Source organism: Nansenia antarctica (assembly GCF_963989245.1).
Source record: "Nansenia antarctica genome assembly, chromosome: 16".
In the NCBI taxonomy this organism is placed as follows: Eukaryota; Metazoa; Chordata; class Actinopteri; order Argentiniformes; family Microstomatidae; genus Nansenia; species Nansenia antarctica.
Window position 1 is genome coordinate 3773152 of NC_137686.1, and position 13051 is coordinate 3786202.

The window sequence follows — 13051 nt, forward strand, 5'->3', positions numbered from 1 at the left end:
GCATTCCTCGTTTTCTTTTGCTGTGATTGTTTGTGCCACTGTTGTGCAAAAACGGTTACAGTATTACCGGTACTGTACAAGGGAGGATTGTTGTTGTCTTTCAGTGTCCGTGTTGTCTATAGCTAAAAAGTAATTTCTTTATTTATTGCATACTCTGGATACTGACACGTTTGAGAAGAGCTTTCTATGTTCCTGACGTTGCTTTGAATGGAGACGAGCTTTCTATGTTCCTGACGTTGCAGTCATTTAATCGCTTTCAGATGCCATGTCGTGTAGGTTCTGTCTTTTGCTGCTCATGTTTTTAAGGATTTGTTTGTCTTGATATGACTGGCACATCGGCAAATGGCAGTTTCATTTCTCTGTCTGTTTATTGTTGTGTTGTTATCGGGGTAAAACGTGGTCTGGCTCGGCATTTGAAGTCAAATGACTGAAATAAATATTTTTTTTATCACAGCTCTGAAGCCCCCAGCTCCTCTAGTCACCCCCAAACAGGAACCCCACAAGCAGGAGACCAAAGACGTGGAGACAGGTACGGAGGGACGGCAGGAAACCTTGTCTTCATCCTTTTGCTGAAATGTGGAAGGCTTTGTGACCACTGTGTAAGCTGGTGGCATGCCATTCCATGTCTCTGTCCATATCACAGGTGTTGAGGTTCTGTACATTGTTTTATCACAGCTCTGAAGCCCCCAGCTCCTGCAGTCACCCCCAAACAGGAGCCCCAGAAACAGGAGGCTAAATTGGAAGGAGAAGGTAGGGAGGGTTGTGGACTTTTTAGCTCAGTGTTTTCTGTTGCTTGTCCCTCTGTTCGTTATGCTACGCAAACTAGATTTGATGAGTTTTTTTTTTATTTTTCAATTTTGTTTTTCAGATTTTATCCCTTTTTCACCCAATTTGGTAGCCAATTTAACCCAACTTAGCATCCAATTATCCCCTGCCTATTGCATAGGATCCGCCGCACGACCCCGTGGCCGGCAGTCCCAGAAGAGGCCGCCAGGCAGACTAGCTGACTGGCTCCTCGAGCCCAGCACCGTTATTCCGGCGCCCAGGGGGCGGTGTTGCGCGACGGATCCTAGTCCAGAAATACTCCTATACCGCCCTCGGAAGCGGCCGCCCAATATGCCGCTTCCCGTGTGCCTCGGCCATATCTGGATCTGGCGAGCCGGGATACGAACCCCGGCCCCGGTGGGCAGCATGCACTAGTGGCCAGTGCGTAGACCGCTACACCACCGCGGGGCAGATTTGATGAGTTTATTGCTAATTGAAAGCATAGTGGGGAAAATATCATCCACGCTTACTCAATGCAAACATTGCTTTGCAATGAAGATAATGTTATGTTGTTAGCACTGAGGGGCAGCTTACTGGATACAGATGTATCCTACGCCGGGACTAAATCACAATTTCAATTTCTCATAAAATACTTTTTGGATTTTTTTTTAACTAGCTTCTGCCCGTCAGTATTTTGGAGGTAGTGTGAGTAAGAAATAGTTCAGAGAGGTATGAGGATGCTAGGTTATGGAGAGCCTTAAAGGTGAGAAGGAGAATATTAAAATGAATACGGAACTTGATGGGGAGCCAATGAAGTTGTTGGAGAACTGGAGTGATATGGTCAATGGAGAGAGTTCTAGTAATGATGCGTGCAGCTGAGTTCTGGACCAGTTGGAGTTTATGGAGACATTTGTGTGGGAAACCAAAGAGGATGGCATTACAATAGTCTAAACGGGAAATGACCAGGGCATGGACAAGAATGGTGGTGCTGGAGGGTGTAAGTGATGGACGGAGACGATTAATGTTGCGTAGGTGGAAATATGCAGACCGAGTGACATTGTTGATGTGAGATTGTCAATGGTAAGTGAGAAGCTGTGAGGTTTAGCCAAGGTGGATTTAGTGCCAATGAGGAGAACCTCTGTTTTATCACTGTTTAGTTTTAGGAAGTTGATTGAGAACCAGGATTTAATTACCAGCAAACAGTCGGAGAGGGAAGTGGGTGGGAGGGTGGAATTTGGCTTAGTGGATAGGTAGAGCTGGGTGTCATCTGTGTAGCAATGAAACTGAAGTCCAAATTTCCTGAAGATATTTCCAAGGGGTAGGAGGTCAATTATGAATAGGAGGGGGCCCAAAACAGATCCCTGGGGAACACCGGTGGTGACTGAAGTGAGCTGTGATTTTAGATTTAGATTTAGATTTAGATTTAGACAATCTTACAACATAGCCTAATCTTTATGGTCATAAAAGCATAATAGTAGTGAAAGTGACGTGTACCCAATGCAGCCATTGCTTTGCTATCTCGTTCTTGACATTAAGATCCTGATGTTAAGATGTTAAGATATTGATGTTTTTTGACTACATTGTCCACATTGCTTGCTCGTTTGTATCTGGCATCTATGAGTCTGGTCATAGTTGTTTACAATCTACAATGTAGACAATGTTTTGTCACAGCTCTGACGCCCCCAACTCCTCCAGTCACCCCCAATCAGGAGCCTCAGAAGCAGGAGACCAAAAAGGAAGGTCAAGGTAGGGACTAGGGAGAGCTGTAAAAAACCTTTCCCTCTGTTTGTATGGTATCTTGTTATACTGGTTGTTGAGTTCTACAGCCGTACCCAAGTGAAGTAGTCGATGTGATTAAGACTTCAATCACGTTTGTTTGTCCATGAAGTCTGTCTGCACCTGTAAGTGCTCAACGTTGTTTGTCTGTCGTTGTTGAGCTAAACGTGATGTTGCCAGGTCCGCTGTCCATAATGCAGGCCTAGGTCTGTCAGTGCTTTTGTGTTTAGCGATACTAGATTTGGTGAGGCTAGCTTGTGTTTAAATGTGTTTTACTGTGGACCGTTGAGTGAAATCTTTTGTGTATAATATATCTACTGTGTCCCTTCTGTTGGTCTCTAAGCTTGTGATTGTGATTGTGGCTAGTGTATGTTAAGCATTAAAGAGGTGTTGCAGTGTGTTGTTAAATGTATCACCACAGCATAGCGCCTTGGTTCAGTAGCTACGCCCTTGTTACTTGTTTACCATTGTCATGCTGACATATATGGGAGGCTCGTCTTGTCAGATGTTGTGACTGCGTTGTTCACATTGCTTGCTAGTCTGTGTCTGGCGTCCATGCACCTGATCATATTCATAGTACGTATGTCCATTAGGCCAAATGTTGAATGTGATTGCGTAATGCTAGCTTGTGTTTTGGCTGGTTTTGTTCACTGTTGATTCATTTGGAGTGAAAGCTTTATTTGTATCTACTGTACAACCTACTCTACATTCTGTTCATCTCTAAGCTGGCTGGTGTATGTTAGGCAGAGATTACACAGTGTCTTGTGAAATGTATTACCACAGTAGAGAAGCCCACAGTTGCCGTGACTACAAAAAAAGAGGATGCAAGGCTGGAGATCAAAGAAGGAGACGGTAAGGGGATGGAATCTTGGAATGTGTTTTTTCCTTGTTTCTTTGTTGTTGTTGTGCCGAATACATTTGACAGGTTTCCTTTACTAAATAAACATCCTCGAAGGCAATTTGTCACATCTCTTGGAGATAGTGTTTCTGCGTCTAATACGTTTTGTCTGTTTATCTTCATGCATTGAAGGTTCAAAGTTCAGGGCTGAAGTCCAGAATGTAACTGGACGTTTTAGTCGTAAGATAGTCGCCTATTCAGGTTATGCATCTTGATGTTTTCTTTCATGCACTACATGCAGCTGCAGCTCCTGTTACCCCCAAAGAAGAGCATCTGAAGCCTGAAACAAAGATAGTGGAGCCCCATGGTAGGAGACAGTGTGCTACAGTACATCAGCAGTTTGATGAGAGGCAATGTCACAGGTGTACCTCACAATGAAAGAAACAAACCAATTGCTTCAATACAGAAAAAAAAACATTTTGGTTTCAACCTATTTATTCTGGTGTCTAGTGGCACAATCCTCTCAAATAATTGTGCATGTTTTTAGTTTTTTTTTTTACTCCTCTAGAGTCTAGATGTGAATCAAGGGCAGGCCTCGTTAGATATTTTCTGTGATTGGCCAAATGAGTAAATTGTCCTGTCCTAACCCTTTGCTTCACTGGGGTTAGCAAAGAAAATACATCCATTTGAAACATGCAGTGTTAAAAATGTCTAATGCAAGCATAGTTTTGACCTTATTGTGGCATGCATGTCCTGGTCTTTAGAAACCGCTTGCCTCACATGTTGGTATTGTTCAGTCTGTGCAAGGGAGATCAATTGCCATAATATTTGAATCCCCAGTTCCTGCAGTCATCCTCAAACAATACGTGAGTTTAGAATGATAAGGTTCTATCTCCGTTTAGAATGATAAGGTTCTATCTCCGTTTAGAATGATAAGGTTCTATCTCCGTTTAGAATGATCAGGTTCTATCTCCGTTTAGAATGATAAGGTTCTATCTCCGTTTAGAATGATAAGGTTCTATCTCCGTTTAGGGTAGTTCAGAGATATTGAGCGTCAAAGTTTTTACATTCCATTATGTTTTGTGAGATGGAACCTTTGTATTTTATGAATTACTAACTCAAAAATGTCAACATTTTAAGATTGTGTAAAAAACTCAATTTTGACAAAAATGGAGATAGAACCTTATAATTCTAACGTCACGAATAGCCTCAGAAAACAACCCTAGAGGAAGCTGCTGGATTACGCTGATTTATTCATTCAATCTCATTCTAACATTTTAAAGGCAATATAACATTTTGTGGGAGAAATCGTATCTATGAAAAATGCATTGCTCTAGAAGTTATCGATTTGTCATGAGATCATTGTTGGTAACAGTAGGTTTTGTTTGTTGTAATTACTGCCAGTGTGTTTTGTTAGTATTTGTCCCTGTGTCTGTGTCACTGGTGCTTTCACAAGAACAAACCTTGTTAAAAGCAATTTTAATTGCTAAGTGCAATCTCTAGTTATTTTGATTGTGTTTCTACTTACTAGACAGTTGTGTGACAGGTATAACAAGTAACTTTTTTGTCATAGTTTTGAAGCCTCCTGCTCCCGTCGTCCCCAAACCAGAACCACAGAAGGAGATTCAGACTGTAGAGAAGAAAACAGTAGTAGAGACCCAGGGTATGAACAGATAAGAGCTGTTTGTTGTCTGTTCGGCTCATACTGTACCTGTGCATTGTTTGTCCATGTCAATATGACCATATTTTCACTGGCGGATAAACTTGTCCTTGTCCTTTCTGTTCTCATCGTTGTCGGCTCTACTTGTAGTCTTGGGAAGCTGCCTCTGTCTCCTTGCTTTGAGCTGTTTGTGGAAAAGAGTGGCTGAGTGTCTTTGTCACAATAAGGATCCTTGAAGGAAATTTGGTCTCACATCTCTCTGCAATCAGTTCCATTCATCAGAGTTTTGTTTTAATAAAGGGTGTGGCATGTGGGACAGATGCTTTATGACATGGAGATAGATGTCTTGTCTCTTGACTCTATGTGCCTTGTTGAGTGTTGATTTGAAGTGATTCCTTTATTTCCTGTCCACTGCACTTTCCCTCTGTGGGTCCCTGAGTGGTTTTGGCTGGTGTACTGTACGTACTGTATGTCAGACTGCTCCCTGTGCATTTACAGTAAGTGGTGTTGACGTGTCTTGTGAAATGTATTACCACAGCCCAGAAGTCCCCAGTTTCCCCACTCACCTCCAAACAGGAGCCCACAAAGCAGGAGGCCAAACTGGGAGGAGAAGGTAGGGTATATGGAGATGATCTACTCAGTGTCTGCTTAACTGTACATGTACAGTCGATGTAGTTTGTCATGAAGCTGCAGCACACTGGTCTTCTGTGGATGTGAGCAGATTCAACTGTGTTCAAACCTTTGGCTACAGGCCTTTTGTGTATGTTGTTAGCTATAGCACAGTTCTGTGATACCTTGCTTGGTACTTGAATGGCAATGCTGGCTTTACTTGAAGAGTTGGTGTAAAGAGGAACAGTTTGTCTCATTGTTCTGCTTCATATGAGCGGTGGTGTCATGTTTTTATATTGTGTTTTTCAGAAAGCGCATTGATTGGCTAATTGTTGGTGTAAATGGATGATATTTTGTATTCTCTGTGTCCGTCTTGTATTTGCTTCCTTCTGGTTTGCCCATGTGGATAATTTGGTGCTACTTTATTTATTTATGTGTTATTGTTATTATTTTGTATTTATTAGTTGATTGTTGTCCTCATGCTTATGGTTGTAGAGCCACCTGCTGGTCCTGTCGTCCCCAAACCAGAACCAGAGAAGGTGACAGTAGAAAAGAAGACCGTCGTAGAGACCCAGGGTATGAACAGATCAGAGCTGTTTGTTGTCTGCTGGGCTCATACTGTACCTGTCCATTGTTTGTCCAAAAATGTTAAAGCTTAACTCTGACAAACTGATTATAGTCAATATGACCATATTTTCACTGGTGGATAGACTTCACAGGAACTGACGCTCAGATCTACTGAAGCAAATGTCATTTTGTCTTTTCACTTTGTCCTTTCTTTTCTCATCGTCATTGTCTTTACATTTACATGTTTGGCATTAAGCAGACGCCTTTATCCAAAGTGACTTACAAAATACATTTGAATAAGTAAGCGAATCATCTGTCCACCTGCCATAGCAGGAGAAACTAATGTCTGCTCAGACCTGGGAATATTGGCAGTCGTCGTGCAGAAGAAGGAAGATTTCTTGTTTTTCTTTTCCACATCTTCAATTGTTTTCCCATATCTTAACTTTAGGCTTGTGTTACACACTTCTGAGGTGTCTGCTTCATTTGACTGTATGGTCTTGTTAGTCTGTGTCAGGTAACATACTCGGTTTAGAGAAAAATAAGTCTGTTTCTTAAGGCAGCTCCATTATCTTAACCCTCCCAGCTGCTGTAGTCACACCCAAAGAGCAGACCCAGAAGCAGGAGACCAAGCAGGGAGAAGGTAGGGATGGAAGAGCCCAGTAACAGTTTAGAAATGGCCAGTCTGCTTCATTTGTGCGTCAACCAAAGCAAAGTGTGCTTAAGCCTTCCATTTGAAGACTTTTGTATCTAAATCGCTCGAACATTAAACGTCTTTGTCAGTAAAGTGATTTTGTCATTGTCGGCTCTACTTGTAGTCTTGGGAAGCTGCCTCTGTCTCCTTGCTTTGAGTTGTTTGTGGAAAAGAGTGGCTGAGTGTCTTTGTCACAATAAGCATCCTTGAAGGAAATTTGGTCTCGCATCTCTCTGCAATCAGTTCCGTTCATGAGAGTTTTGTTTTAATAAAGGGTGCGGCATGTGGGACAGATGCTTTATGACATGGAGATAGATGTCTTGTCTCTTGACTCTATGTGCCTTGTTGAGTGTTGATTTGAAGTGATTCCTTTATTTAATGTCCACTGCACTTTCCCTCTGTGGGTCCCTGAGTGGTTTTGGCTGGTGTACTGTATGTACTGTATGTCAGACTGCTCCCTGTGCATTTACAGTAAGTGGTGTTGACGTGTCTTGTGAAATGTATTACCACAGCCCAGAAGTCCCCAGTTTCCCCACTCACCTCCAAACAGGAGCCCACAAAGCAGGAGGCCAAACTGGGAGGAGAAGGTAGGGTATAGAGATGATCTACTCAGTGTCTGCTTAACTGTACATGTACAGTCGATGTAGTTTGTCATGAAGCTGCAGCACACTGGTCTTCTGTGGATGTGAGCAGATTCAACTGTGTTCAAACCTTTGGCTTACAGGCCTTTTGTGTATGTTGTTAGCTATAGCACAGTTCTGTGATACCTTGCTTGGTACTTGAATGGCAATGCTGGCTTTACTTGAAGAGTTGGTGTAAAGAGGAACAGTTTGTCTCATTGTTCTGCTTCATATGAGCGGTGGTGTCATGTTTTTATATTGTGTTTTTCAGAAAGCGCATTGATTGGCTAATTGTTGGTGTAAATGGATGGTATTCTCTGTGTCAGTCTTTTATTTGCTTCCTTCTGGTTTGCCCATGTGGATAATTTGGTGCTACTTTATTTATTTATGTGTTATTGTTATTATTTTGTATTTATTAGTTGATTGTTGTCCTCATGCTTATGGTTGTAGAGCCACCTGCTGGTCCTGTCGTCCCCAAACCAGAACCAGAGAAGGTGACAGTAGAAAAGAAGACCGTCGTAGAGACCCAGGGTATGAACAGATCAGAGCTGTTTGTTGTCTGCTGGGCTCATACTGTACCTGTCCATTGTTTGTCCAAAAATGTTAAAGCTTAACTCTGACAAACTGATTATAGTCAATATGACCATATTTTCACTGGTGGATAGACTTCACAGGAACTGACGCTCAGATCTACTGAAGCAAATGTCATTTAGTCTTTTCACTTTGTCCTTTCTTTTCTCATCGTCATTGTCTTTAAATTTACATTTTTGGCATTTAGCAGACGCCTTTATCCAAAGTGACTTATAACAAATACATTTGAATAAGTAAGCGAATCATCTGTCCACCTGCCATAGCAGGAGAAACTAATGTCTGCTCAGACCTGGGAATATTGGCAGTCGTCGTGCAGAAGAAGGAAGATTTCTTGTTTTTCTTTTCCACATCTTCAATTGTTTTCCCATATCTTAACTTTAGGCTTGTGTTACACACTTCTGAGGTGTCTGCTTCATTTGACTGTATGGTCTTGTTAGTCTGTGTCCGGTAACATACTCGGTTTAGAGAAAAATAAGTCTGTTTCTTAAGGCAGCTCCATTATCTTAACCCTCCCAGCTGCTGTAGTCACACCCAAAGAGCAGACCCAGAAGCAGGAGACCAAGCAGGGAGAAGGTAGGGATGGAAGAGCCCAGTAACAGTTTAGAAATGGCCAGTCTGCTTCATTTGTGCGTCAACCAAAGCAAAGTGTGCTTAAGCCTTCCATTTGAAGACTTTTGTATCTAAATCGCTCGAACATTAAACGTCTTTGTCAGTAAAGGGATTTTGTCATTGTCGGCTCTACTTGTAGTCTTGGGAAGCTGCCTCTGTCTCCTTGCTTTGAGTTGTTTGTGGAAAAGAGTGGCTGAGTGTCTTTGTCACAATAAGCATCCTTGAAGGAAATTTGGTCTCGCATCTCTCTGCAATCAGTTCCATTCATGAGAGTTTTGTTTTAATAAAGGGTGCGGCATGTGGGACAGATGCTTTATGACATGGAGATAGATGTCTTGTCTCTTGACTATGTGCCTTGTTGAGTGTTGATTTGAAGTGATTCCTTTATTTCATGTCCCCAGTTTCCCCAGTCACCTCCAAACAGGAGCCCACAAAGCAGGAGGCCAAACTGGGAGGAGAAGGTAGGGTATATGGAGATGATCTGCTGAGTGTCTGCTTAACTGTACATGTACAGTCAGTGTAGACCTCAAGTACAGGTCTTTTGTGTATATGTTGTTAGCTATAACACAGTTCTGTGGTACTTGACCTTGTTTGGTACCCTGACAATAACTTGTTTGAATGGCAATGCTGGCTTTACTTGAAGAGTTGGTGTAAAGAGGAACAGTCTGTCTCATTGTTCTGCTTCATATGAGCGGTGGTGTCATGTTTTTATGTTGTGTTTTTCAGAAAGCGCATTGATTGGCTAATTGTTGGTGTAAATGGATGATATTTGGTATTCTCTGTGTCACTCTTTTATTTGCTTCCTTCTGGTTTGCCCATGTGGATAATTTGGTGCTACTTTATTTATGTGTTATTGTTATTATTATGTATTTATTAGTTGATTGTTGTCCTCATACTTATGGTTGTAGAGCCACCTGCTGGTCCTGTCGTCCCCAAACCAGAACCAGAGAAGGTGACAGTAGAAAAGAAGACCGTCGTAGAGACCCAGGGTATGAACAGATCAGAGCTGTTTGTTGTCTGCTGGGCTCATACTGTACCTGTCCATTGTTTGTCTGTTAACGCTTAACTCTGACAAACTGATTATAGTCAATATGACCATATTTTCACTGGTGGATAGACTTCACAGGAACTGACGCTCAGATCTACTGAAGCAAATGTCATTTTGTCTTTTCACTTTGTCCTTTCTGTTCACGTCATCTTTTTCTTGACTTAAGGCTTGCTTGCTTCCTTCTGGTTTTCCCAGATCATTTGGTGCTACTTTATTGAACGTAACCATGAGACTTTTAGTTGATTGTTGTCCTCATGCTTATGGTTGTAGATAGGGATGCCCCGATAGATCGGAGCAATCGGAATTGGCCGATATTCAGTAAAAATATGAATTCGGAGAAATCCGAAAATTGCTTTCTATTCGCCGATTGTTCCTTCCGTCCCCAAACCAGAAACTCAAAAGAAGTAAACAGTCGGGGAGGCCCATGGTAGGAAAGGCTCAGCTGTCTGCTGAAACCCGTTTTGCCTTCTGACACCTGAATGACAATCTACTGTAGGCCTTTACTGCCTGTTCCTTTTTTGTCACCATTTTTTCTATGCAGTACAAAATGTTTGTGTGTGTGTGTGTGTGCGTTAAAATATGGCGTCACCTTTAATTCATCTTGCATCTCTCTTTGACATCACGCCAAAAATTCATTGTTGATTGTTGTTGGTGGTCTCTGATGTCACACAAAGGGTCTTACAGCTGCAAGACAGATGGACACCTACTCAGAGGACAATACATGTAGCTCCTGTAATGCTTCTAAAAAAGTCTTTCTTTTACATCGTGAAACTGTTCCAATCTTGGATATGCAGCCCATTCCGAGTCATTCGAAACCATGTCTTTATAACACTGCTTTTTGAGGCATTTTGAGGCATTATGAGTGCAGATAGTCATATAATCCCTCCCTTCCTCAGTTCTTCCAGTCACATTCAAACAAGAGCTGAAGAGCCAGGAGGCTGAGGAGGGGGGCAGTGTTACCCTGCACTGTGAGCTCTCTAAACCTGGGGTCTCTGTGGAATGGAGGAAAGGAACACAGGTGTTGACGTCTGGAGAAAAGTACCAGATGAAGCAGACAGGAGGCAGTGTTGAGCTGAAAATCTGTGATTTGAAGCATGGTGATGCACAGGGGTGCACATAACTTTTTGGGGCCAGTGCTCAGAGGAGCACCTAGGGATGCTGCTTGGTGCTCCCCGAGCTCGCGAGTCACGACCCGTCCCACAGGATGGATAAAAAAGGGATACATGGATATATTATTAGCAAAACGACATTTATTCATAAATAAAGATGAACGACCAAAGTATTGTGTGCAAAACAAAAGAAACAAATGCAAAATCAAATGACTGCTCTTTAAGAATGAAAGTCTGTCCGACTCCTTTAAACACAATGAAATCAACTGACATCTCTTTAAGCACTAACTGAATGTCTGTTCTTTAAACACACTGAAATAAACGGACATCTCTTTAAGCACTAACTGAATGTCTGTTCTTTAAACACACTGATATAAACGGACATCTCTTTAAGCACTGCTCTGTTCTGTAAACACTGAAATCAACTTAAAAAAAAAAAAAAAAAACTGTTGGTGCGCAAGAGCGCCTTCATGCGGCTGATCTGCCGCGCAGCATGCATTTTGGCGACGCATGCGCACTGGCGCACCAGTTATGTGCACCCCTGGTGATGCAGGAATCTACTGCTGTGTCACAGGAGACACAGACACCTCTGCTTGCCTTAAAGTCAATGGTAGTATGTTTTTTCACTACCAGAAAAATTGGCTATTTTATGATGATGACATGATTTTGATTTTAGTAATGCAACAAATGAAAGGTTCCTGCTATACTTTCTTGCTTGACTTGGGACATCAGTAACTTTAAGACAGTGTAATTACAATTACTTTACAATATTTTCATATCAAGAAATTATTATATTATGTTTAAGAAGCCAGCACAAGCTTGCTGAGAGCTAGCTAAATCTTTAGTTTTTTGTCATAGGCTCTTCTATGAAACCTTTTCCTCATGAGTGCTCTTGTGTGTTACTTTGCAATACAGTACCACCTGTACTTTATACACCCGTTGAAACATTTTCATATGAAAATGAATGGACCATGATTTTTGATATTAGAATTATTAGATTCTTAGAATTCTAGAATAATTAGAATTCTCGAATAATTAGATTCCATTATGCACTATGTACGCAAGGTTGCGACTCAAGTTATTCACGTATTGACGACTGGAGCACTGTCTATGTAATGTAAATGAAGTCACACAGTTGTGTACAGACTCTTAAATCATGTTTTGTTATTTTTGGATTCGTCAGCCCTCCCTGTCGTTTTCACACAAGAGCTGAAGAGCCAGGAGGCTGAGGAGGGTGGCAGTGTTACCCTGCACTGTGAGCTTTCTAAACCTGGGGTCTCTGTGGAATGGAGGAAGGGTGAAGTGGGTCTTTGTCCCTGTGCCAAGTATGAAATCAAACAGGAAAGGCACAGCGCCAGACTAGTCATCCATAATGTAGACCCAGAGGACTCTGGGATCTACACCTGTGACAGCGGCGACAGTCAAAGCACCGCACACCTAGCCGTGAAGGGTAGGCAGAGAGACCTCTTCTGTCTTAGCAATACTATGCTGAACAAATCAATAATATGAGAAAAAAAATCTCACTTTAGCAAAAACCTTACATGAATTATCAACATTTAGTGTGTATTTGGGACACAATTTTGCCTTATCAGAGCCTTTTCGAATATACATCTCACCTCTCCCAACCACCTCCGTACCCCCTCTACTGCCCCCACCCTCTCACCCTCCACAGCCCCACCTGTCTGCTTCACAACCAGGCTACGTGATCTAGAGAGGGTGACTGGGGAGACCGCCACTCTCCGTTGTGAACTGACCAAGTCGGGGGCCAGCGTGGTCTGGAGAATGGGCGAGCGGGTCCTGGAGTCCAGCAACAAGTATCAGCTGAAACAAGAGGGTGCCATTGCAGAGCTAAACATATATAACCTCAGTGTGAGTGACACTGGAGAGTACTCCTGTGACACAGGCTCCCAGAGGACTTCTGCCACACTCACTGTGGAGGGTAGGGATAATGTTGAGACTTTCTACAGTTTTGTCCTTCTTTCTCAATCAAGACTCCTCACCCTTTCGAGTTAGTTTTTTTTTTTTGTCCAATGCGTCCTAACCCTTTCTATCCCCACCCCTCCACTTCCCATCTTCGAGTGAATCACACACAACCTCACCCTATAACAAACAGAGCACAGAATGATTCTTTGTGTTTTGCTGACCCTCATTCATCTTTCCATTCATCT

General features: G+C 42.3%; 1 protein-coding gene across 1 annotated transcript in view; it reads left to right on the forward strand.

The window, feature by feature from the left end:
- Positions 1-13051, forward strand: part of obscnb (obscurin, cytoskeletal calmodulin and titin-interacting RhoGEF b) — a gene marked incomplete at both ends in the record, with an annotated part of 121911 nt that overhangs the window by 56294 nt on the left and 52566 nt on the right. The window contains 3 exons of the mRNA XM_080546549.1: positions 10671-10871; positions 12067-12333; positions 12556-12822. Coding sequence (XP_080402675.1) covers positions 10671-10871; positions 12067-12333; positions 12556-12822 — 735 coding nt within the window. The remainder of the gene's footprint in view (positions 1-10670; positions 10872-12066; positions 12334-12555; positions 12823-13051) is intronic.